Source organism: Salvelinus fontinalis, chromosome 23 (genome assembly GCF_029448725.1).
Source record: "Salvelinus fontinalis isolate EN_2023a chromosome 23, ASM2944872v1, whole genome shotgun sequence".
NCBI classification, from domain to species: Eukaryota; Metazoa; Chordata; class Actinopteri; order Salmoniformes; family Salmonidae; genus Salvelinus; species Salvelinus fontinalis.
The window spans coordinates 29100632-29127233 of record NC_074687.1 but is presented as its reverse complement, the minus strand read 5'-3'; the positions used below and the strand labels follow the sequence as shown (position 1 = coordinate 29127233).

Here is a 26602-nt window from a genome sequence, read left to right as displayed (position 1 = left end):
TTTAATTGCTATATTGTAATTATTTCGCAACTATGGCCTATTTATTGCCTTACCTCCCTTTTCCTGCCTCATTTGCATGCCTTACCTCACACTGTATATAGACTTTTTCTACTGTATTGTTGACTACACGTTTGTTTATTCCATGTGTAACTCTGTGTTGTTGTTTGTGTCTCACTGCTTTGCTTTATTTTGGCCAGGTCGCAGTTGTAAATGAGAACTTGTTCTCAACTAGTCTACCTGGTTAAATTAAGGTGAAATAAATATAGTTGAAGTCGGAAGTTTACATACATGTCGGCCAAATATATTTAAACTCTGTTTTTCACAATTCCTGACATTTAATCATAGTAAAAATTCCTTGTCTTTGGTCAGTTAGGATTACCACTTTATTTTGAGAAGGTGAAATGTCAGAATAATAGTAGAGAGAATTATTTATTTCAGCTTTTATTTCTTTCATCACATTCCCAGGGGGGCAGAACATGACATACACTTAATTAGTATTTGGTAGCATTGCCTTTAAATTGTTTAACTTGGGTCAAACATTTCGGGTAGCCTTCCACAAGCTCCCCACAATAAGTTGGGTGAATTTTGGCCCATTCCTCCTGACAGAATTGGTGTAACTGAGTCAGGTTTGTAGGCTTGCTCCTTGCTCACACACGCTTTTTCAGTTCTGCCCACAAATTTTCTATGGGATTGAGGTCAGAGCTTTGTGATGGCCACTCCAATACTTTCACTTTGTTGACCTTAAGCCATTTTGCCACAACGTTGGAAGTATGCTTGGGGTCATTGTCCATTTGGAAGACCCATTTGCGACCAAGCTTTAACTTCCTGACTGATGTCTTGAGATGTTGCTTCAATATATCCACATAATTTTCCGGCCTCATAATGTCATCTATTTTGTGAAGTGCACCCGTCCCTTTTGAAGCAAAGCACCCCCATAACATGATGCTGCCACCCCTGTGCTTCACAGTTGGGATGGTGTTCTTTGGCTTGCAAGCATCCCCCTTTTTCCTCCAAACATAACGATGGTCATTATGGCCAAACAGTTACATTTTTGTTTCATCAGACCAGAGGACTTTTCTCCATGTGCAGCTGTAAACCGTAGTCTGGCTTTTTTATGGCGGTTTTGGAGCAGTGGCTTCTTCCTTGCTGAGTGGCCTTTCAAGTTATGTCAATATAGGACTTGTTTTACTGTGGATATAGATACTTTTGTACTTGTTTCCTCCAGAATCTTCACAAGGACCTTTGCTGTTGTTCTGGGATTGATTTGCACTTTTCGCACCAAAGTACTTTCATCTTTAGGAGACAGAACGCGTCTCCTTCCTGGGCGGTATGACGGCTGCGTGGTCCCATGGTGTTTATACTTGCGTACTATTGTTTGTACAGATGAACGTGGTACCTTCAGGCGTTTGGAAATTGCTCCCAAGGATGAACCAGACTTGTGGACGTCCAAAATTCTTTTTCGGATGTCTTGGCTGATTTCCTTTGATTTTCCCATGATGTACAAAAAAAAAAAAAAAAAAAAAAAAATATATGAATGTATGTACTTGTAAGTCGCTCTGGATAAGAGCGTCTGCTAAATGACTTAAATGTAAATGTAAATGTCAAGCAAAGAGGCACAGAGTTTGAAGGTGGGCCTTGAAATACATCCACAGGTACACCTCCAATTGACCTTTAATTATGTCAATTAGCCTATCAGAAGCTTCTAAATCAATGACATAATTTTCTGGAATTTTCCAAGCTGTTCAAGGGCACAGTCAACTTAGTGTATGTAAACTTCTGACCCACTGGAATTGTGATACAGTGAATTATAAATTAAATAATCTGTCTGTAAACAATTGTTGGAAAAATTACTTGTGTCATGCATAAAGTAGATGTCCTAACCTACTTGCCAAAACTGTAGTTTGTTAACAAGACATTTGTGGAGTGGTTGAAAAACAAGCTTTAATGACTCCAATCTAAGTGTATGTTAACTTCCGACTTCAACTGTAAATCATTTTTTCAAATTCAGGCTGTACCACAACAAAATTTGGAATAAGTTAAGGGGTATGAATACTTTCTCAAGGCACTGTATGTTTGCAAAAGATATTTAGTCCCTGATTGGTATGGTTCATTGTTAGTTTTTATATTTACTCAATTGTAAGAAATGTATTTTGTTTGTGTATTTCAGTTGGATGTACTGGACGGACTGGGAGGAAGATGAAGTCAATGACAGCATAGGAAGAATAGAAAAAGCGTGGATGGATGGATCTAACAGACGGATATTTGTCACATCTAACATGCTGTGGCCCAACGGCCTCACCCTGGACCATGGGACCAGCACCATGTACTGGTGTGATGCCTACTACGATCACATAGAGAAGATTCACCTCAATGGCACTGGCAGACAGGTGAGTAGAGCTGGATTCCAGGGGCAAAACTGGTTGAAATTATGTCATTACAGACAGATAATTACGTCATTTCAACCAGCTTTGCCTGCTGGGATGTCACCATTATAGTCTTCTAAAATTGCCATAGTTATCTCTGCCATTTCTATGGATTGCCTTCCCTCTACTCTCTCAGGTCTTTGAGTACTGGTGTACAGGTTGTGTTCTTTGATAACTGGTGTCTGATTTCTCATCCAGGTTGTGTACAACGGCAAACAGTTGAACCACCCGTTTGGAATTTCTCACTACCGGAACTCCATCTTCTGGACGGAGTACATGAACGCTTCTGTTTTCCAGCTGGATCTTACCTCTGGGGATGTTACTCTACTGAGAAGCGAGAGGCCTCCTCTCTTTGGCCTGCGTGTGTACGATGCTCAGAGTCAGCAAGGTTTGTCTGCTTTTACTTCCCCTTCTACCATCCCCAATAAATAAAGATTACCATCAGAGAATGGAGTCTATGGATCTTGTATACCTGTTCCTACAACTTAGCACAAAACCTCTCCTACCATCACTATGTAGTCTATGGTTAGCCCAGATGTGTAGCTTTATGCAACGAGTTATGAATGCTTATATACTGTATGTAACATTCAATGAAAGTCTTACCATCTATCTACAGTACTATGCTATCTTAAATGTACAGTGCATTCCTCTCCATTGACTATCCTTGAGATGTTTCTATAACTTGATTGGAGTCCACCTGTGGTAAATTCAATTCATTGGACATGATTTGGAAAGGCACACACCTGTCTGTATAAGGTCCCACAGTTGACAGTGCATGTCAGAGCAAAAACCAAGCCATGAGGTCAAAGGAATTGTCTGTAGAGCTCAGAGACAGGATTGTGTTGAGGCTCAGATCTGGGGAAGGGTACCAAAACATTTCTGCAGCATTGAGGGTCCCCAAGAACACAGTGGTCTCCATCATTCTTAAATGGAAGAAGTTCTGGACCACCAAGACTCTTCCTAGAGCTGGCCTCCCGGCCAAACTGAGCAATCGGGGGAGAAGGGCCTTGGTCAGGGAGGTGACCAAGAACCCGATGGTCACTCTGACATAGCTCTAGAGTTCCTCTGTGGAAATGGGAGAACATTCCAAAAGGACAACCATCTCTGCATTACTCCAACAATCAGGTCTTTATTGTAGATTGGACAGACAGAAGCCACTCCTCAGTAAATGGCACATGACAGCCCACTTGGAGTTTGGCAAAAGGCGGCCCTAAGCACACAGCCAAGACAACGCAGGAGTGCCTTCGGGACAAGTCTCTGAATGTCCTTGAGTGGCCCAGCCAGAGCCCGGATTTGAACCTGATCGAACATCTCTGGAGAGACCTGAAAATAGGGTTTTAGGTTATTGTTCTCCTCAAACGTGAATTAATCTCCCCAGTGTCTGGTAGACAGCAGACTAAAGCAGGTTTCCCTCTAGGATTTTGAATGTGCTGAGATCCGTTCTGTTTCCTTTTTATCCTGAAAAACTCCCCTGTCTATAACAATTACAAGCATACCCATAACATGATGCATCCACCACTATGCTTGAAAATATGAAGCATGGTACTCAGTAACGTGTTGTGTTGTATTTGTATTCAGGACATAAAGGTAATTGCTTTGCCACATTTTTTGCAGTATTACTTTAGTGCCTTGTTGCAAACAGGATGCGTCTTTTGGAACATTTGTATTCTGTACAGACTTTCTTCTTTTCGCTCTGTCAATTTAGTTAGTATTGTGGAGTAACTACAATGTTGTTGATCCATTTTCGGTGTTCTCCTCTCACAGCCACTAAACTCTGTAACTGTTTTAAAGTCACCATTGGCCTCATGTTGAAATCGCTGAGCTGTTTCCTTCCTCTCCTGCAACTGAGTTAGGAAGGACTCATATCCTTGTAGTGACTGGGTGTATTGATACACCATCCAAAGTGTCATTAATCAATCAATCAATTTTATTTTATATAGCCCTTCGTACATCAGATAATATCTCGAAGTGCTGTACAGAAACCCAGCCTAAAACCCCAAACAGCTAGAATGCAGGTGTAGAAGCACGGTGGCTAGGAAAAACTCCCTAGAAAGGCCAAAACCTAGGAAGAAACCTAGAGAGGAACCAGGCTATGAGGGGTGGCCAGTCCTCTTCTGGCTGTGCCGGGTGGAGATTATAACAGAACTATGCCAAGATGTTCAAAAATGTTCATAAGTGACAAGCATGGTCAAATAATAATCATGAATAATTTTCAGTTGGCTTTTCATAGCTGATCATTAAGAGTTGAAAAACAACAGGTCTGGGACAGGTGGCGGTTCCATAACCGCAGGCAGAACAGCTGAAACTGGAATAGCAGCAAGGCCAAGCGGACTGGGGACAGCAAGGAGTCACCACGGGCGGCAGTCCCGACGCATGGTCCTAGGGCCCAGGTCCTCCGAGAGAAAGAAAGAGAGAAGGAGAAAATTAGAGAGAGCCAAGATTTTCAAAATGTTCATAAATGACAAGCATGGTCAAATAATAATCAGGAATAAATCTCAGTTGGCTTTTCATAGCCGATCATTAAGAGTTGAAAACAGCAGGTCTGGGACAGGTAGGGGTTCCATAAGCGCAGGCAGAAGAGTTGAAACTGGAATAGCAGCAAGGCCAGGCGGACTGGGGGCAGCAAGGAGTCACCACGGCCGGTAGTCCCGACGTATGGTCCTAGGGCTCAGGTCCTCCGAGAGAAAGAGAGAAGGAGAAAATTAGAGAGAGCCAAGATTTTCAAAATGTTCATAAATGACAAGCATGGTCAAATAATAATCAGGAATAAATCTCAGTTGGCTTTTCATAGCCGATCATTAAGAGTTGAAAACAGCAGGTCTGGGACAGGTAGGGGTTTCGTAACCGCAGGCAGAAACAGTTGAAACTGGAATAGCAGCAAGGCCGGGCGGACTGGGGACAGCAAGGTGTCAGCATGCCCGGTAGTCCTGACGTATGGTCCTAGGGCTCAGGTTCTCAGAGAGAAAGAGAGAACGAGAGAATTAGAGAGAGCATACTTAAATTCACACAGGACACTGGATAAGACAGGAGAAGTACTCCAGGTATAACCAACTGACCCTAGCCCCCCGACACATAAACTACTGCAGCATAAATACTGGAGGCTGAGACAGGAGCGGTCAGGAGACACTGTGGCCCCATCCGAAGAAACCCCCGGACAGGGCCAAACAGGAAGGATATAACCCCACCCACTCTGCCAAAGCACAGCCCCCACACCACTAGAGGGATATCCTCAACCACCAACTTACAATCCTGAGACAAGGCCGAGTATAGCCCACAAAGGTCTCCACCACAGCACAACCAAGGGGGGGCGCCAACCCAGACAGGAAGTTCACGTCAGTAACTTAACCTGTCTAGGATCAGCGTGGCGCTAGCGGCACACCCCCCCCCCCCCCCCACTGAAAAACCAGTGCCGCGAAATTCAAAAAAAATATTTTTTTAAAATATTTAACTTCCACATATTAAAGTCCAATACAGCTAATAAAAGACACAGATCTTGTGAATCCAGTCAACATTTCCGATTTTTAAAATGTTTTACAGGGAAGACACAATATGTAAAGATGTACATCTATTACCTAAAAACACATTAGCATAATCCACCATCTTTTATTTGTCCACCAACACCAGTAGCCATCACCAATTCGGCTAAACTAAGATATTTATAGCCCCTAACCAACAAAAAAACTCATTAGATGACAGTCTGATAACATATTTATGGTATGGGATAGGTTTTGTTAGAAAAAAGTGCATATTTCAGGTAGATGGCATAGTTTACAATTGCACCCACCATCACAAATGGACTAGAATAATTACAATGAGCAACGTGTTTACCTAACTACTAATCATCAAACATTTCGTAAAAATACACAGCATACACGAATCGAAAGACACAGATCCTGTGAATACAGACAATATTTCAGATTTTCTAAGTGTCTTACAGCGAAAACACAATAAATCGTTATATTAGCTTAGCACATAGCAATTAGCAGCCCAGCATTGATTCTAGCCAAAGTGAGCGATAAAAGTCAACATCGCCAAAAGATATTAATTTTTTCACTAACCTTCTCAGAATTCTTCCGATGACACTCCTGTAACATCACATTACAACATGCATATACAGTTTGATCGAAAATGTTTATATTTAGCCACCAAAATCATGGTTAGACAATGTGAAATGTAGACAAGCTGGTAAAGAAAAAGTCCTTGCGCCACTTAGACAGTGATCTACTCTTATACATAAATACTCATAAACGTGACTAAAAAATATAGGGTGGACAGGGATTGATAGACAATTTAATTCTTAATACAATTGCGTTATTACATTTTTTAATTTATCCTTACTTTTCAATACAGTTTGCGCCAAGCGAAGCTACGTCAAAAAACATGGCGTCCTAAGCCACTAAAATGTTTCGACAGAAACACGATTTATCATAATAAAAATGTCCTACCTTGAGCTGTTCTTCCATCAGTATCTTGGGCAAAGGATCCTTTCTTGGGAGAAATCGTCTTTTGGTGGAAAGCTGTCCTCTTGCCACGTGGAAATGTCAACTGCGTTCGGGATGAACTGAAAAGCGTGCCCAACTTTTCACATCGTTGCAAAAATAAATGTCCCAAAATCGCACTAAACGGATATAAATTGCTATAAAACGCTTTAAATTAACTACCTTATGATGTTTTTAACTCCTATAACGAGTGAAAAGATGACCGGAGAAATATAACAGGCTAAACTAACGCTTGGAACAGGTGCGCGCCGGTGTCCTCTAGGCTCATGACGCAGCTCCCAAAGAATGACTAGCTTCAGGGTTTTTTCATTTGTAGGGCCTGTGAACGCGCAATCGACCCCGTTGGAATCGTCATCACGTAAAGGCATCCAGGGGAAGACGTAAGAAGTGTCCGTGTAGTCATAGCAACGACAGTGCCCTTTTAACTGACTTCAGAAGAGTGGCCAACATTTCTCAAATCTGACTCCATGTCAGGGAAATTGCTGTAGAATGGGCTCTGTTCCACTTAGAGACAAAATTTCAACTCCTATAGAAACTATAGACTGTTTTCTATCCAATAATAATAATAATATGCATATTGTACGATCAAGGATTTTGTGGGAAGCCGTTTAAAAAATTAGCCAAATTAGCATAAATAGTCTAAACAGCGCCCCCATCCCCAACAGGTTAACCCACTCAAGTGACGCACCCCTCCTAGGGACGGCATGAAAGAGCACCAGCAAGCCAGTGACTCAGCCCCAGTAACAGGGTTAGAGGCAGAGAATCCCAGTGGAGAGAGGGGAACCGGCCCTGGAGAGACAGCAAGGGCGGTTCGTTGCTCCAGAGCCTTTCCGTTCACCTTCACACTCCTGGGCCAGACTACACTCAATCATATGACCTACTGAAGAGATAAGTCTTCAGTAAAGACTTAAAGGTTGAGACCGAGTCTGCGTCTCTCACATGGGTAGGCAGACTGTTCCATAAAAATGGAGATCTATAGGAGAAAGCCCTGCCTCCAGCTGTTTGCTTAGAAATTTTAGGGACAATTAGGAGGCCTGCGTCTTGTGACCGTAGCGTACGTGTAGGTATGTACGGCAGGACCAACTCGGAAAGATAGGTAGGAGCAAGCCCATGTAACGCTTTATAGGTTAACAGTAAAACCTTGAAATCAGCCCTTGCCTTAACGGGAAGCCAGTGTAGGGAAGCTAGCACTGGAGTAATATGATCAAATTTCTTGGTTCTAGTCAGGATTCTAGCAGCCGTATTTAGCACTAACTGAAGTTTATTTAGTGCTTTATCCGGGTAGCCGGAAAGTAGAGCATTGCAGTAGTCTAACCTAGAAGTAACAAATGCATGGATTAATTTTTCTGCATCATTTTTGGACAGAAAATTTCTAATTTTTGCAATGTTACGTAGATGGAAAAAAGCTGTCCTTGAAACAGTCTTGATATGTTCGTCAAAAGAGAGATCAGGGTCAAGGGTAACGCCGAGGTCCTTCACAGTTTTATTTGAGACTTCTTTACAACCATCAAGATGAATTGTCAGATTTAACAGAAGATCTCTTTGTTTCTTGGGACCTAGAACAAGCATCTCTGTTTTGTCCGAGTTTAAAAGTAGAAAGTTTTCAGCCATCCACTTCCTTATGTCTGAAACACAGGCTTCTAGCGAGGGCAATTTTGGGGCTTCACCATGTTTCATTGAAATGTACAGCTGTGTGTCATCCGCATAGCAGTGAAAGTTAACATTATGTTTTCGAATAACATCCCCAAGAGGTAAAATATTTAGTGAAAACAATAGTGGTCCTAAAACGGAACCTTGAGGAACACCGAAATGTACAGTTGATTTGTCAGAGGACAGACCATTCACAGAGACAAACTGATATCTTTCCGACAGGTAAGATCTAAACCAGGCCAGAACTTGTCCGTGTAGACCAATTTGGGTTTCCAGTCTCTCCAAAAGAATGTGGTGATCGTGGTGTCAAAGGCAGCACTAAGGTCTAGTAGCACGAGGACAGATGCAGAGCCTCGGTCTGACGCCATTAAAAGGTCATTTACCACCTTCACAAGTGCAGTCTCAGTGCTATGATGGGGTCTAAAACCAGACTGAAGCATTTCGTATACATTGTTTGTCTTCAGAAAGGCAGTGAGTTGCTGCGCAACAGCTTTTTCTAAAATTTTTGAGAGGAATGGAAGATTCGATATAGGCCGATAGTTTTTTATATTTTCCGGGTCAAGGTTTGGCTTTTTCAAGAGAGGCTTTATCACTGCCACTTTTAGTGAGTTTGGTACACATCCGGTGGATAGAGAGCTGTTTATTATGTTCAACATAGGAGGGCCAAGCACAGGAAGCAGCTCCTTCAGCAGTTTAGTAGGAATAGGATCCAGTATGCAGCTTGAAGGTTTAGAGGCCATGATTATTTTCATCATTGTGTCAAGAGATATAGTACTAAAACACTTAAGTGTCTCTCCCGATCCCAGGCCCTCGCAGAGCTGTGCAGATCCAGGACAGCTAAGCCCTGGAGGAATACGCAGATTCAAAGAGGAGTCCGTAATTTGCTTTCTAATGGTCATGATCTTTTCCTCAAAGAAGTTCATGAATTTATTACTGCTGAAGTGAAAGCCATCCTCTCTTGGGGAATGCTGCTTTTTAGTTAGCTTTGCAACAGTATCAAAAATAAATTTTGGATTGTTCTTATTTTCCTCGATTAAGTTGGAAAAGTAGGATGATCGAGCAGCAGTGAGGGCTCTTCGGTACTGCACGGTACTGTCTTTCCAAGCTAGTCGGAAGACTTCCAGTTTTGTGTGGCGCCATTTCCGTTCCAATTTCCTGGAAGCTTGCTTCAAAGCTCGGGTATTTTCTGTATACCAGGGAGCTAGTTTCTTATGACAAATGTTTTTCGTTTTTAGGGGTGCAACTGCATCTAGGGTATTGCGCAAGGTTAAATTGAGTTCCTCAGTTAAGTGGTTAACTGATTTTTGTCCTCTGACGTCCTTGGGTAGGCAGAAGGAGTCTGGAAGGGCATCAAGGAATTTTTGTGTTGTCTGAGAATTTATAGCACGACTTTTGATGCTCCTTGGTTGGTGTCTGAGCAGATTATTTGTTGCGATTGCAAACGTAATAAAATGGTGGTCCGATAGTCCAGGATTATGTGGAAAAACATTAAGATCTACAACATTTATTCCATGGGACAAAACTAGGTCCAGAGTATGACTGTGGCAGTGAGTAGGTCCAGAGACATGTTGGACAAAACCCACTGAGTCGATGATGGCTCCGAAAGACTTTTGGAGTGGGTCTGTGGACTTCTCCATGTGAATATTAAAATCACCAAAAATTAGAATATGATCTGCTATGACTACAAGGTCTGATAGGAATTCAGGAAACTCAGAGAGGAACGCTGTATATGGCCCAGGAGGCCTGTAAACAGTAGCTATAAAAAGTGATTGAGTAGGCTGCATAGATTTCATGACTAGAAGCTCAAAAGACGAAAACGCCATTTTTTTTTTTGTAAATTGAAATTTGCTATCGTAGATGTTAGCAACACCTCCGCCTTTGCGGGATGCACGGGGGATATGGTCACTAGTGTAACCAGGAGGTGAGGCCTCATTTAACACAGTAAATTCATCAGGCTTAAGCCATGTTTCAGTCAGGCCAATCACATCAAGATTATGATCAGTGATTAGTTCATTGACTATGACTGCCTTTGAAGTGAGGGATCTAACATTAAGTAACCCTATTTTGAGATGTGAGGTATCACGATCTCTTTCAATAATGGCAGGAATGGATGAGGTCTTTATCCTAATAAGATTGCTAAGGCGAACATTAATAATGTCACCATACTCAAAGGCAAATGCAATGTCTACTTCTTTTTTTAAATGTTTTATCTTCTAAATTCTCCCTGGTCTTTTGGTTGAATCTATGTATGAAATTCACTGCTCAACTGAGGGACCTTAGAGAAACTTATATGTGTGGGGTACAGAGATGAGGTAGTCATTATGGCCAAACAGTTCAAATTTTTTTCATCAGACCAGAGGACATTTCTCCAAAAAGTACGATCTTTGTCCCCATGTGCAGTTGCAAACCGTTGTCTGGCTTTATTATGGCAGTTTTGGAGCAGTGGCTTCTTCATTATTAAGCGGCCTTTCAGGTTATGTCGATATAGGACTCGTTTTACTGTGGATAAAGTTACTTTTGTACCTGTTTCCTCCAGCATCTTCACAAGGTCTTTTTCTCTTGTTCTGGGATTGATTTGCACTTTTTGCACCAAAGTACGTTCATCTCCAAGAGACAGAATGCATCTCCTTCCTGAATGGTATGACGGCTGCGTGGTCCCATGGTGTTTATACTTGCATACTATTGTTTGTACAGATGAACGTGGTACCTTCAGGCATTTGGAAATTGCTCCCAAGGATGAACCAGACTTGTGGAGGTCTACAATTATTTTTCTGAAATATTGGCTGATTTCTTTTGATTTACCCATGATGTCAAGCAAATAGGCACTGAGTTTGAAGGTAGGCCTTGAAATACATTCACAGATACACCTCCAATTGACTCAGATTATGTCAATTAGCCTAAGAAGCTTCTAAAGCCATGACATAATTTTCTGGAATTTTCCAAGCTGTTTAAAGGCACAGTCAACTTAGTGTATGTTAACTTCTGACCCACTGGAATTGTGATACAGTGAATTATAAGTGAAATAATCTGTCTGTAAACAATTGTTGGAAAAAGTACTTGTGTCATGCACAAAGTAGATGTCCTAACCGACTTGCCAAAACTATAGTTTGTTAACAAAAAATGTGTGTAGTGGTTGAAAAACAAGTTTTAATGACTCCAACCTAAGCGTATGTAAACTTCCGACTTCAACTGTATGTAAATAAGTATTTCAGTTCTTAATTTTTTCTAAAGTAGCAAAGAAATCTTAAAACCTGTTTTTCCCTTGTCATTATGGAGTATTGTGTGTAGATTGATGAGGAAGAAAAACTATTTAATCAATTTTAGAATAAGGCTGTAACCTAACAAAATGTGAAAAAAGTCAAGAGGTCTGAATATTTTCCAAAGGCATCGTACACCTTCTGTATCCTGTGAATGCGACAACAAAAAAAATGATTTTTTAAAATATGGTGTGTGTATACTACATGGCCTCACATGTGAATCCTTAAAGAGATGGGTGAGGCTAAGGCTTAAGCGGGTGTAGCTAAGCATTAAGTCATCATAATCAGTACAACCTTCAAAAAATATTTTACACACATCATACAATATGTGACCGACGGCCTCGATTCGGTCTAACGTAGCAACATTTGAAATGCTGTTTTCTACATTTCACTCTGTCAATTAGGTTTTTATTGTGAAGTAACTACAATGTTCTTGATCCATCCGAAGTTGATCCACCATAAGTTTTCTCTTATCACAGCCATTAAGCTCTTTAACTGTTTTAATGTCACAATTGGCCTCATGGTGAAATTCCTGAGCGGTTTCCTTCCTCTCCGGCAACTGAGTTAGGAAGGACGTCTATATCTTTGTAGTGACTGGGTGTATTGATACACCACCCAAAGTGTAATTTATAACATATAATGATTTTACACACATCATATGTGTCCATTACAATTAATGTAAGAATCGGAATTCATGATTTGTCACCAGTACTTGAAAATGTGAATAAAATAGAAAATACATTATGCTCAATACATACAGTACCAGTCAAAAGTTTGGACACACCTACTCATTCAAGGGTTTTTCTTAATTTATTACTATTTTCTACATTGCACTATGAATTAAAACTACATTAAAACTATGAAATAACACATTTGGAATCATGTAGTAACCCAAAAAGTGTTCAACAAATCAAAATATATTATATTTTAGAGATTCTTCAAAGTACCCACCCTTTGACTTGGTGACAGCTTTGCAAACTCTAGGCATTCTCTCAACCAGCTTCATGCGGAATGCTTTTCCAACAAAATTGATGAGTTGCCACATAATCTGAGCACTTGTTGGCCCAGGTCAGGTGATTGTGGAGGCCCGGGCATCTGATGCAGCTCTCCATCACTCTCCTTGGTCAAATAGCCCTTACACAGCCTGGAGGTGTGTTTTGGGTCAATCTCCTGTTGAACAAATGATAGTCCCACTAAGCGCAAACTAGATAGGGTGACGTATTGCTCCTGAATGCTGTGGTAGCCATGCTGGGTAAGTGTGTCTTGAATTGTAAATAAAGCATTTACAGTGTCACCAGCAAAGCACCCCCACCGTCGATCACCGACAACGACGAGACAGCCTATAGGGAGGAGGTCAGAGACCTCGCCGGGTGGTGCCAGAATAACAACCTATCCCTCAACGTAACAAAGACTAAGGAGATGATTGTGGACTACAGGAAAAGGAGCACCGAGCACGTCCCCATTCTCATCGACGGGGTTGTAGTGGAGCAGGTTGAGAGCTTTAAATTCCTTGGTGTCCACATCAACAACAAACTAGAATGGTTCAAACACACCAAGAGAGTTGTGAAGAGGGCACGACAAAGCCTATTCCCCTTCAGGAAACTAAAAAGATTTGGCATGGGTCCTGATATCCTCAATTGGTTCTACAGCTGAAACATCGAGAGCATCCTGACCGGTTGCATCACTGCTTGGTACGGCAATTGCTCGGCCTCTGACCGCAAGGCACTTCAGAGGGTAGTGCGTTCGGCCCAGTACATCACTTCGGGCAAAGCTGCCTGCTATCCAGGACCTCTACACCAGGCTTTGTAAGAGGAAAGCCCTAAAAATTGTCAAAGACCCCAGCCACCCCAGTCATAGACTGTTCTCTCTACTACCGCATGGCAAGCGGTACCGGAGTGCCAAGTATAGGACAAAAAGGCTTCTCAACAGTTTTTTACCCCCAAGCCATAAGACTCCTGAACAGTTAAATAAATGGTTACCCGGATTATTTGCATTGTGTGTGCCCCCCCCCCCCAACCCCTCTTTTACGCGGCTGCTACTGTCTGTTTATCTTATATGCATAGTCACTTTAACTATACATTCATGTACATACTACCTCAATTGGCCCGACCAACCAGTGCTCCCGCACATTGGCTAACCAGGGTATCTGCATTGTGTCCCACCACCCGCCAACCCCTCTTTTTACGCTACTGCTACTCTCTGTTCATCATATATGCATAGTCACTTTAACCATACCTACATGTACATACTACCTCAATAAGCCTGACTAACCGGTGTCTGTATATAGCCTTGCTACTCTTATTTTTACCTTTTACTGTTGTTTTATTTCTTTACTTACCTACACACACACACACACATACCTTTTTTTCTCACTATTGGTTAGAGCCTGTAAGTAATCATTTCACTGTAAGGTCTACACCTGTTGTATTCTGCGCACGTGACAAATAAACTTTGATTTGATTTGATCACACATCCTCCTCCATACTTCATGGTGGGAAGCACACATGCGGAGATCATTCGTTCACCTACTCTGCGTCTGACAAAGACACCACTACTAAAAGACACCAATAAGAAGAAGATACTTGCTTGGGCCAAAAATCGCACATTTGAACTCATCAGACCAAAGGACAGAGTTCCACCGGTCTAATGTTCATTGATTGTGTTTCTTGGCCCAAGCAAGTCTCTTCTACTTATTGGTGTCCTTTAGTAGTGGTTTCTTTGCAGTAATTCAACCATGAAGGCCTGATTCACCCGGTCTCCTCTGAACATTTAATGTTAAGATGTGTCTGTTACTTGAACTCTGTGAAGCATTTATTTGGGCTGCAATCTAAGGTGAAGTTATTCTAACGAACTTATCCTCTGCAGAAGAGGTAAATCTGGGTCTTCCTTTCCTGTGCTGGGCCTCATTAGCCAGTTTCATCATAGCGTTTAATGGATTTTGCAACTGCACTTGAAGAAACTTTCAAAGTTCTTGAAATTCTCCAGATTGACTGACCTTCATGTCTTAAAGGGTCATTTCTCTTTGCTTATTTGAGCTGTTCTTTTCATAATAGGAAGTTGGTCTTTTACCAAATAGGGCTATCTTCTGTATACTACCCCTACCTTGTGACAACACAACTAATTGGCTCAAACTCATTAAGAAGGAAAGAAATTCCACAAATTAACTTTAAACAAACCACACCTGTTAATTGAAATGCATTCCAGGTGACTACCTCATGAAGCTGGTTGAGAGAATGTCAGAGTGTGCAAAGCTGTCATCAAGGCAAAGGGAGGCTGCTTTGAAGAATCTCAAATATGTTTTGATTTGCTTAACACTTTCTTGGTTGCTACATGATTCCATATGTATTATTTCATAGTTTTGATGTCTTCACTATTATTCGACAATGTAGAAAATAGTACAAATAAAGATAAACTCTTGAATGAGTAGGCGTGTCCAAACTTTTTTACTGGTACTGTACATACGATGTGCTAAAGTAGACACGACAGCACGATATGTGACCGACCACCTCGGTCACAGTAGAGATTCAGAGCTAGATGATTGTGGACTACAGGAAAAGGAGCACCGAGCACGTCTCCATTCTCATCGACGGGGTTGTAGTGGAGCAGGTTGAGAGCTTCAGATTCCTTGGTGTCCACATCAACAAAGAACTAGAATGGTCCAAACACACCAAAAAATGTAAAGAAATCAGCCAAGACCTCAAAAAAAGAATTGTAGATCTCCACAAGTCTGGTTCATCCTTGGGAGCAATTTCCAAATGCCTGAAGGTACCGCGTTCATCTGTACAAACAATAGTACGCAATATAAACACCATGGGACCACGCAGCCGTCATACCACCCAGGGAAGAGATGCGTTCTGTCTCCTTGAGATGAACGTACTTTCGTGCGAAAAGTGCAAATTAATCCCAGAACAACAGCAAAGGTCCTTGTGAAGATGCTGGAGGAAACAAGTACAAAAGTATCTATATCCACAGTAAAACAAGTCCTATATTGACATAACTTGAGAGGCCATTCAGCTAGGAAGAAGCCACTGCTCCAAAACCGCCATAAAAAAGCCAGACTACTGTTTGCAACTGCATATGGGGACAAAGATCGTACTTTTTGGAGAAATGTCCTCTGGTCTGATGAAACAAAAATAGAACTGTTTGGCCATAATGACCATCGTTTTGTTTGGAGGAACAAGGGGGAGGATTGCAAGCCAAAGAACACCATCCCAACTGTGAAGCACGGGGGTGGCAGCATCATAATGTGGGGGTTCTTTGCTGCAGGAGGGACTGGTGCACTTCATAAAATAGATGGCATTATGAGGCAGGAAAATTATGTTAATACACTGCTCAAAAAAATAAAGGGAACACTTAAACAACACAATGTAACTCCAAGTCAATCACACTTCTATGAAATCAAACTGTCCACTCAGGAAGCAACACTGATTGACAATAAATTTCACATGCTGTTGTGCAAATGGAATAGACAAAAGGTGGAAATTATAGGCAATTAGCAAGACACCCCCAAAAAAGGAGTGATTCTGCAGGTGGTGACCACAGACCACTTCTCAGTTCCTATGCTTCCTGGCTGATGTTTTGGTCACTTTTGAATGCTGGCGGTGCTCTCACTCTAGTGGTAGCATGAGACGGAGTCTACAACCCACACAAGTGGCTCAGGTAGTGCAGTTCATCCAGGATGGCACATCAATGCGAGCTGTGGCAAAAAGGTTTGCTGTGTCTGTAAGCGTAGTGTCCAGAGCATGGAGGCGCTACCAGGAGACAGGCCAGTACATCAGGAGACGTGGAGGAGGCCGTAGGAGGACAACAACCCAGCAGCAGGACCGCTACCTCCGCCTTTGTGCAAGGAGGTGCACTGCCAGAGCCCTGCAAAATGACCTCCAGCAGGCCACATAGTTTTACATAGAATTAAAGATACACTTGTTCTTAATGCAACCGCTGTGACAGATTTAAAAAAAAATGTACTTAAAAAGCACACCATGCAATAATCTGAGACGGCGCTCAAAAATAACAACATTTCTCCGTCATGTTGGAGTCAACATAAATACGAAATTACATCATAAATATTCCCTTAACTTTGATCATCTTCATCAGAATGCAGTCCCAGGAATCCTAGTTCCACAATAAATCGTTGTTTTGTTCGATAATGTCCATTACTTATGTCTAAGTAGCTACTTTTGCTAGCATGTTTAGTGCATATGTCCAAACGCTCGCGCAGATACAGGCGAACTCGGACGAAAACCTCAAAAAGTTATATAACAGATCGAAAAAACTGGTCAAGCTAAGTAGAGAATCAATCTTCAGGATGTTGTTATCATATATATCCAATAACGTTCCAACAGGAGCATTCCTTCGTGTCTGTATAAGTTATGGAACGCAAGGCGATATCATGAGGAAAGCGCGTGACCAGGAACTGGCAATCTACCAGACCACTGACTCATTCCCCTCTCATCCGGCCCCACAACACAGCATAAGCTTCATTCCACATTCTACAGACTATTGACATCTAGTGGAAGGCGTAGGAAGTGCAAACAGATCAATATCTTACAGGGAATTTAATAGGCGATGAGTTGAACGTTGACCAGTCTCAGAATTCTCACTTCCTGTTTGGATTTTTTCTCAGGTTTTTGCCTGCTATAGGAGTTCTGTTATACTCACAGACATCATTCAAACAGTTTTAGAAACTTCAGAGTGTTTTATATCCAATTGGAATAATAATATGCATATCTTAGCATCTGGGACAGAGTAGGAGGCAGTTCACTATGGGCACACCATTCATCCAAAAGTGAAAATGCTGCCCCCTATATCAAAGAAGTTAAACTCTTTCAGGTTTGATGGGGAGCTTTGCTGCACAGCTATTTTCTGGTCTCTCCAGAGATGTTCGATCGGGTTCAAGTCCGAGCTCCGGCTAGGCCACTCAAGGACACTCAGAAACTTTCCTGCTTTGTCTTGGCTGTGTGCTTAGGGTTGTTGTCCTGTTGGAAGGTCATCCTTCGCCCCAGTCTGGTGGATGGTTTTGTCAAGGATCTCTCTGTACTTTGCGCCGTTCATATTTGCCTCAATCCTGACTAGTCTCCCAGTCCCTGTCACTGAAAAACATTCCCACGTTATGATGCTGCGACCTCCATGCTTCACCGTAGGAATGGTGCCAGGTTTCCTCTAGACGTTGCAAAGGGTCTGAATACAAAGGGTCTGAATACATATGTAAATAAGTTTTTTTTTATACATTTGCAAAAATTTCTGAAAAAACTGTTTTAGCTTTTTCATGATGGGGTATTGTGTTGAGATTGTTGAGGATTTGTTTTTATTTAATCCATTTCAGAATATGGCTGTAACAAAATGTGGAAAAATTCAAGGGGTCTGAATACTTTCCCTGTCAATGGTTGTGGTTACTTGCGTAGGACTATTGCAATATCGAAAACAGAAAGTGTCCAGATAAAAATATTTTATCTATATTATATCAGTATTAGAAGACACCTACCCGAGACACTTGTCTAAATTGATGGATCATGTGAAGGAAATGCTATAACCCCCCACCCCCCCCCCCACCTTCCCAGCCACATCTAGCTAATTGGATGGGTCACTATTGTCTGGACATGTACACATGTTCATGAAACACAATAGATGGCCGTAATCACCCCCAGACGCACCTGGCTAATTTGATGGGTCATGTAATAATACGGCCGAAGTGGAGTCTTTTCTTTAGACATGTAGCTAGCTAAACAACGAACCAGCATGATCCCACTCATACTACTAACAACACAAATATTCTCATAGCTGTACATGAATCTGCAGGTAGCTAAAGCGAACAAACTAGGTTCAATGTTATCTAGCTAACATTACGCTATAACTAGCAATGCAAATGGATTCTGATTCGAATAATATTACTACACAGATAATACACGTAACGTTAGCTAGTGAGCCAGTAAGCTAAAGTTTGCTAGCTAACTAACAGTATGCTTTAACTAGCAATAAAAACCAACTAGGCTTGTAATTTAACCATTTTATTCGTATTTGTGGATGGAATACAAGTTTGTTATTAAGGAATATGAATGTTCACATGTTCAAGAAGGCATTTCTGTCAAAAAACACATTTTGATAAACAAATGGTTACGTTCAAATGCTGTTCATGTGAATTAGTGACGTGAGACATACGCCTAGTTTCCTTCTAACAAGTCACATAAACAGACAATTATAATGATAACGTAATAAGGCACTTACTTTGATAGTAAGGCACGCATGTCCAAAGTTATTATTAGTAGTAAAGGCAATGCGAGCGCAATCTGGAAAATGTTCCAGGGAGTTTAACGATTGTGGTTGGGCTCTCTCAAATTGAGAAGTTTATCCGGCTCAGTAACGCCTTAAACTTATATTGTCCGCCACAGTAAAATGGGCTAATTATATGTGAATTTATGAGGCGGAACTGTTGTTAGAAAGTAAAACTTTTTAGAAAATAATTTGAAATTGACAAGTTGAAACAGCCTATAGATAATTAGCAGACAGTGTGAGTTAACTATTCTGTTATGTAACAATCACATTTTGGAACAGTGAATGCATTCTGACATCACGCTCGTAATGGGCGCCCGTTAGAGATAATTTGGAACTCACGCGTGACAAGGTTTTAAGCAAATTTTTGCTCCTGAATTTAAATGTAATCCATTTTAAATTCAGCCTATAACACATCAAAATGTGGAAGAAGTCAAGGGCTATAAATACTTTCTGAAGATTCTGTAGCTGTTAGCATAATGAAAACAGTATAGTCTATCGTAGGAGTGACATATCATGGCTTGCGTAAGATGTTGCATAAATTGACAATGGCAGTAATTTTACTTTGAATTCTACTCTATGGAAATGAAAGACTGACTCAACATAGTGCTGCCTGCTGTCTGTGTGGTGGATGATGATATGTTCCTGTTGTGGGTAGATTCATAGATAGAAGAGGAGAGAGATGCATGATGCACTTGGTTGATGGTGCAGAACTGTAGGGTCTCACAGCCAGGTCCGGTCCTGGCCGTTCTGCCGACCTAGGTGAGACAAAAAAAAATACCACCCTCCTATACCCCCACAAAACTAGAATAGTCTAAAATACTTATTTTCCAGATTTTGAAGTTAGGCTCATTTTAGGTTCTGAAAAGTGAAAATACTTATTTTCCGGATGTTGAAACTTCCAACTTTCCATTTTAACGGATTTAACAGATTTTAACGTCTTTGGTTGAAAATACATATTTTCCAGACTTTGTATTCAGGATAATGTTCGGTTCTGAATGAAAGTTGAAATGACGTAATTTACAAACACTGAAAATATGTATTTTTGGGGAATTGAATATATGGCTGAATTTCAACTGCACATACTATACATTCTCAATGAAGTAAGCGTTAATTCACAATAATTATTTATTTCACCATTTAATATATGAAAGAGGAGCTAACTGAATATTGCAACATAGAACATTTATCCCTTTATCTGGCATACCAAGAAATAAATATCATATAAAGTATTTTTCAGAAAAATATCTGTATTTAGCCTTAATATACGCATAAATGAATTGTCTTTATTTGCATTTATTTAAATGTAATAGACAACTCATCACAAACATCTCATCTCAACCGGCTGGTTGAGTTGCCCAATTAGGGTAAATTAATTTTTGTATTGGAATTTGCATAGACTTTTTAAATCATGAAAAAATATATGCATTAATTAACATGAATGTCTGCTTCAGTTACTGATAATGGAAGACAAGCCTAGTTAAATGAGGACTGATATGAAATATGAATAAAATATGATACATTTGTCAAAATATGAATTTTCAAATACATGTAAATTAATGTGTTTACTGTTTATTTTTCTTATAAACTGGGTGGTTTGAGCCCAGAATTCTGATTGTCTGACAGCCATGGTATATCAGACCGTATACCAAGGGTAAGACTAAACAATTATTTTTACTGCTCAAACTACTTTGGGAACCAGCTTATAATAGCAATGAGGCACCTCAGAGATTTGTGGTATATGGCCAATATACCACAGCTAAGGGCTGTTTCCAGGCACTCTGTGTTGGGTTGTGCTTAAGAACAGCCCTTAGCCGTGGTATATTGGCCATACACCACACCTCCTCGGGCCTTAATGCTTAATTATACCATGGCATTGTTAAATAGTCATTTCTGATTGGCTTGAAGGGAATTCTAGAGTGTGCATTATTTCCCTATAATGCACAGTATATCAGCATGGTAGAATTCAATAGCTATAGTTCATTCTTACATGTTCTATGTTTGAGCTGCTTTTGAACGCAAAAGTTGAATTGAAAACATTATGGGCATTGTTGAATTAGATTTTTGAAATAGCAAGCTAGTTAGCCAAACTGGCAAGTCTGTTTGTTTGGTTACCAAGAAAACAACTGTAGCTATCTAGTAATCTTGCTAGCTACTTCAGCGGATGTTGAACATATTTCTACTTGCAAATGAACACATTTCTAGTGGCAAATGTGTTAAATTATAGCCATGGTATAGGGATAATCAACTCGGGGCTCTATGCATTCTCAAAAATAACGCACCTCCGTGGAAGGTTACTTCCACTCCGCTAGCGCAGACACCTTCCACGTCGTTCATTATTTTCCATAGAACGCATAGCCTCTTGTTGACGTTGATTAAAACACTGGAATGGTAGATTTGCAGTGGAAGAATGAGCAAAGTAGAAATAGAAATAATGGGGTGCAAAGGAGCAAAATAAATAAATACAGTAGGGGAAGAGGTAGTTGTTTGGGCTAAATTATAGATGGGCTATGTACAGGTGCAGTAATCTGTGAGCTGCTCTGACAGCTGGTGCTTAAAGCTAGTGAAAGAGATAAGTGTTTCCAGTTTCAGAGATTTTTGTAGTTCGTTCCAGTCATTGGCAGCAGACAACTGGAAGGAGAGGCGGCCAAAGGAGGAATTGGCTTTGGGGGTGACCAGAGAGATATACCTGCTGGAGCGCGTGCTACAGGCGGGTGCTGCTATGGTGACCAGCGAGCTGAGATAAGGGGGACTTTACCTAGCAGGGTCTTGTAGATGACCTGGAGCCAGTGGGTTTGGCGACGAGTATGAAGCGATGGCCAGCCAACGAGAGCGTACAAGTCGCAGTGGTGGGTAGTAGATGGGGCTTTGGTAACAAAACGGATGGCACTGTGATAGACTGCATCCAATTTATTGAGTATGGTATTGGAGGCTATTTTGTAAATGACATCGCCGAAGTCGAGGATCGGTAGGATGGTCAGTTTTACGAGGGTATGTTTGGCAGCATGAGTGAAGGATGCTTTGTTGCGAAATAGGAAGCCAATTCTAGATTTAACTTTGGATTGGAGATGTTTGATGTGAGTCAGGAAGGAGAGTTTACAGTCTAACCAGACACCTAGGTATTTGTAGTCCACATATTCTAAGTCAGAACCGGGCGGGCAGGTGCAGGCAGCGATCGGTTGAAGAGCATGCATTTAGTTTGACTTATATTTAAGAGCAGTTGGAGGCCACGGAAGGAGAGTTGTATGGCATTGAAGCTCATCTGGAGGGTTGTTAACACAGTGTCCAAAGAAGGGCCAGAAGTATACAGAATGATGTCGTCTGCGTAGAGGTGGATCAGAGACTCACCAGCAGCAAGAGCGACATCATTGATGTATACAGAGAAGAGAGTCGGCCCAAGAATTGAACCCTGTGGCACCCCCATAGAGACTGCCAGAGGCCCGGACAACAGGCCCTCCAATTTGACACACTGAACTCTATCTGAGAAGTAGTTGGTGAACCAGGCACTCATTTGAGAAACCAAGGCTATTGAGTCTGCCGATGAGGATGTGGTGACTGACAGAGTCGAAAGCCTTGGCCAGGTCAGTGAAGACGGCTGCACAGTATTGTTTCTTATCGATGGCGGTTAAGATATCGTTTAGGACCTTGAGCGTGGCTGAGGTGCACCCATGACCAGCTCTGAAACCAGATTGCATAGCGGAGAAGGTGCGGTGGGTTTCGAAATGGTCGGTAATCTGTTTGTTGACTTGGCTTTCGAAGACCTTAGAAAGGTAGGGTAAGGATAGATATAGGTCTGTAGCAGTTTGGGTCAAGAGTGTCCCCCCCTTTGAAGAGGGGGATGACCGCAGCTACTTTCCAATCTTTGGGAATCCCTGATGACACGAGAGGTTGAACAGGCTAGTAATAGGGGTTGCAACATTTTTGTCAGATAATTTTAGAAAAAAAGGGTCCAGATTGTCTAGCCCGGCTGATTTGTAGGGGTCCAGATTTTGCAGCTTTTTCAGAACATCAGCTGACTGGATTTGGGAGAAGGAGAAATGGGGAAGGCTTGGGCGAATTGCTGTGGGGGGTGCAGTGCTGTTGACCGGGGTAGGGGTAGCCAGGTGGAAAGCATAGCCAGCCGTAGAAAAATGCATATTGAAATTCTCAATTATAGTGGATTTATCGGTGGTGACAGAGTTTCCTATCCTCAGTGCAGTGGGTAGCTGGTAGGAGGTGCTCTTATTCTCCATGGACTTTACAGTGTCCCAGAACCTTTTTGAGTTTGTGTTGCAGGAATCAAATTTCTGCTTGAAAAAGCTAGACTTGGCTTTTCTAATTGCCTGTGTATATTGGTTTCTAACTTCCCTGAAAAGTTGCATATCATGGGGGCTGTTCGATGCCAATGCAGAACGCCACAAGATGTTTTTGTGTTGGTCAAGGGCAGACAGTTCTGGAGTGAACCAAGGGCTATATCTGTTCCTGGTTCTACATTTCTTGAATGGGGCATGCTTATTTAAGATGGTGAGGAAGGCGTTTAAAAAAAATAACCAGGCATCCTCTACTGACGGGATGAGGTCAATATCCTTCCAGGATACCCGGGCCAGTTAGATTAGAATGGCCTGGTCGCTGCAGTGTTTCAGGGAGCATTTGACGGTGATGAGTGGAGGTCGTTTGACTGCTGACCCATTACGCATGCAGGCAATGAGGCAGTGATCGCTGAGATATTGGTTGAAAACAGCACAGGTGTATTTAGAGGGCAAGTTGTTAGGATGATATCTATGAGGGTGCCGGTGTTTACGGCTTTGGGGTGGTACCTGGTAGGTTCATTGATAATTTGTGATGTGTGTGAGATTGAGGGCATCAAGCTTAGATTGTAGGATGGCTGGGGTGTTAAGCATGTCCCAGTTTAGGTCACCTAGCAGCACGAGCTCTGAAGATAGATGGGGGGCAATCAGTTCTGAATAATGATATGAAACATATTAAAGATAACAGGCAGACAGTAAATACTGATATGAATATGAAAAGATTTTTCCTATTTGCACAGACAAAAAAATCACAACAATATTTATCCATTGTTCATAATAGCTACCTTTGACTAAATTGCATTACTTTAATCGGCAACTCAATATTATAATATATAATATTATAATGTCATATTCACATCGAAGCTCCTTTTTTATTTGATTGGGCGCCATTTAGTTTAGGCGCCATTTAGGTTAGTCTATTTGATCGGCGAAACGTGTATGATGTAACATGTGACAATTTCATAAATTTGATCTCCAGCCTATAGGCTACAGAAAATGGTACATACTCTTTCTACCATAAGCTAGATATTTTTTTACGGAACGTTGGTAGAGCGCCGCAGCGGGGTGTTTCCAACAGCACCCTGGAGAGGTGCACTGGAGACGTGCACTGGTCAAGCGAAATATTTTGTGCCCCTGCCTTTGACAAAGTGGGCACTGTTTATCACGGGGCGGCATCAGCTCTCACCTAAATAGCCTATATTCTGTACCACTGGGTGAGAGAAATTGTAATTGTTTTTGGGAAAAGTTATGTGAGGTTTTATGTGTTGTTGGAGGTGCGTCTTGGTCAGTTGAGCTCGGAAAATGCCGCCCACTCCAATCTGCCGCCTGCCTAATAGGCGGGCCAGCCCTGCTCACAGCAGGTAGAACCCTTGTTATCCTGCCGAAGCGTCGGTGAATCACTGTTTAGTGTTCCGACTGTGTACGTGTGGAGCAAGGGGAAGCAAGGGGAAGCGTGATTACTGTCATCTCCTCTCAGAAATAGAGAAAGTACCAACACTAATTATCTGCTTGGTAATCAATGGATTAAGATAAGAGGCATTTTGAGATGATTCACTGCTTGTGGGTTTTTCATTTGTGTAATAATTTATTTTGTTTCACATCAAAATAATACAGTTTGTTAGAGTGGTGTAGGAGTGTGGTATGCCAAGTATGTAATGATGTGATGCAGAGAAAGAGTGGGGGAGAATATAGCTGGCAGTATGAGTTCTAATTCTCAGCATGGGGGAAAGAAGAATTTCGCTGGCCATTCCTCCAAAAGTCATGTCACCAAAGAGATTAATTGGCCCTGCTGTCCTCTGAGTATTACTGATTGGCTCTCACAAAACAGAAAGCTTTATCTCATTGGCTCAGGCATTGCCTTTGGACCTTACACTAAACAAAACCAACAATGGACTCCATGCCTCAACTTTATAAGTGACAGTTTCTTCACACAAAGACAGTTTCTTCTCTCTTGAGAACAGTTGGCTTTGTCCTAAAAGACAAATTATTTTCCTGAAAGAATAAAAATGTCAAATGGCTACTCTCCACAATGTCCCCAAATAATTCATTTGACGTGTGGTTATAGATGATGTGGCACCCACCTGGCACATCCTTCTCAAACAGGAAATGGCTTTTGTATTAAAGATATTTTTTATGTGTGTTTCTTCACAGTTCACATTGACCTTGTTGTTCCGTTGTTCGTAGAGCGAGATGACGACAGACGGAACATCAAAAGAGAAACATGACAAAATACAATAATAATGCTTTAGAAGAATATGATTTCCGGTAAATAATGGTACTACTCTGTAATTCCAGGTGACAATGCATGCAGAGTGAATTATGGGGGATGTGGTACCCTCTGCCTCTCTATCCCAGGGGGCCGAGTGTGTGCCTGTGCTGACAACCAGCTACTGGAGAAGAACAATGTCACCTGCTTAGGTACAGTAGAACCATGAAGTGAATTAGCCAGAGTAGTACAATTGCACTGTAGACAAGCTAAGAAATGAACATGGTTTTCTCTCACAAATATTTTGTGATTATTTTGTATGCTTGACTTTTCAATGGAATTAATTCCACTGTGGTTTAATTTGGCTCAAGTCTGTTTCTGTTATTAAAGTCCTTTTCTCTGTTATGTCTGTTAATTAAGTGTCATCAGGGGGGGTGGAGCCACAGCTCTGTAAGAGCGATGAGTTTCAGTGTCGTAACCATCGCTGTATCCGTGCGTCATGGAAGTGTGACGGAGATGATGACTGTCTGGATGGAAGTGACGAGGAGCCCCATAACTGCTGTGTGTATTTATCTGTCTGTTGTCTCTGTCCCGCACACACACGCACACATACACACACAAACATTCACACACACCACTTACCATGCAACGTTGCATAAGTTGATCTTTTCTTGCTATCAACTTTTATCTCGCTACACGTCATTGATACTGTATGATTCAAAGCTGGTGAATACTGCCCACTCCTCTCCTTTCTTCCCCATCTATTTGCCTCAGAAGAGAATTGGCTGTTGAGTGAATCAATAAGATAAACAGCATGTTAGACGCTTGGGTGCTGACTCATTTCTCACTATGAAAAATACTATAATGTAATCTTCTGCCAGAATGATCAGATTTGCAAAATCTATTATCTGCCCTGCTGGAATGTCTGCATGCCTTCTATCTAACAAGATTTGAGACATTCTGACCCAAATTCCTGCTTCGCATTGCTGTCTGTCATTTGTACTGAACTCTTCAA

The 26602-nt window shown here is 41.5% G+C and overlaps 1 protein-coding gene across 6 annotated transcripts in view; it reads left to right on the top strand.

The window, feature by feature from the left end:
- LOC129821085 (low-density lipoprotein receptor-related protein 1B-like) overlaps positions 1–26602 on the top strand; it is a 458866-nt gene that overhangs the window by 223077 nt on the left and 209187 nt on the right. For all 6 annotated transcript variants that reach the window (XR_008754267.1, XM_055878362.1, XM_055878363.1 and 3 more), the window contains 4 exons: positions 2168–2387; positions 2622–2811; positions 25677–25799; positions 26008–26148. Coding sequence is in view for 5 of the 6 variants with exons in the window: in XM_055878362.1 (XP_055734337.1) it covers positions 2168–2387; positions 2622–2811; positions 25677–25799; positions 26008–26148 (674 nt within the window). In the remaining variant the exon portion in view is untranslated. The remainder of the gene's footprint in view (positions 1–2167; positions 2388–2621; positions 2812–25676; positions 25800–26007; positions 26149–26602) is intronic.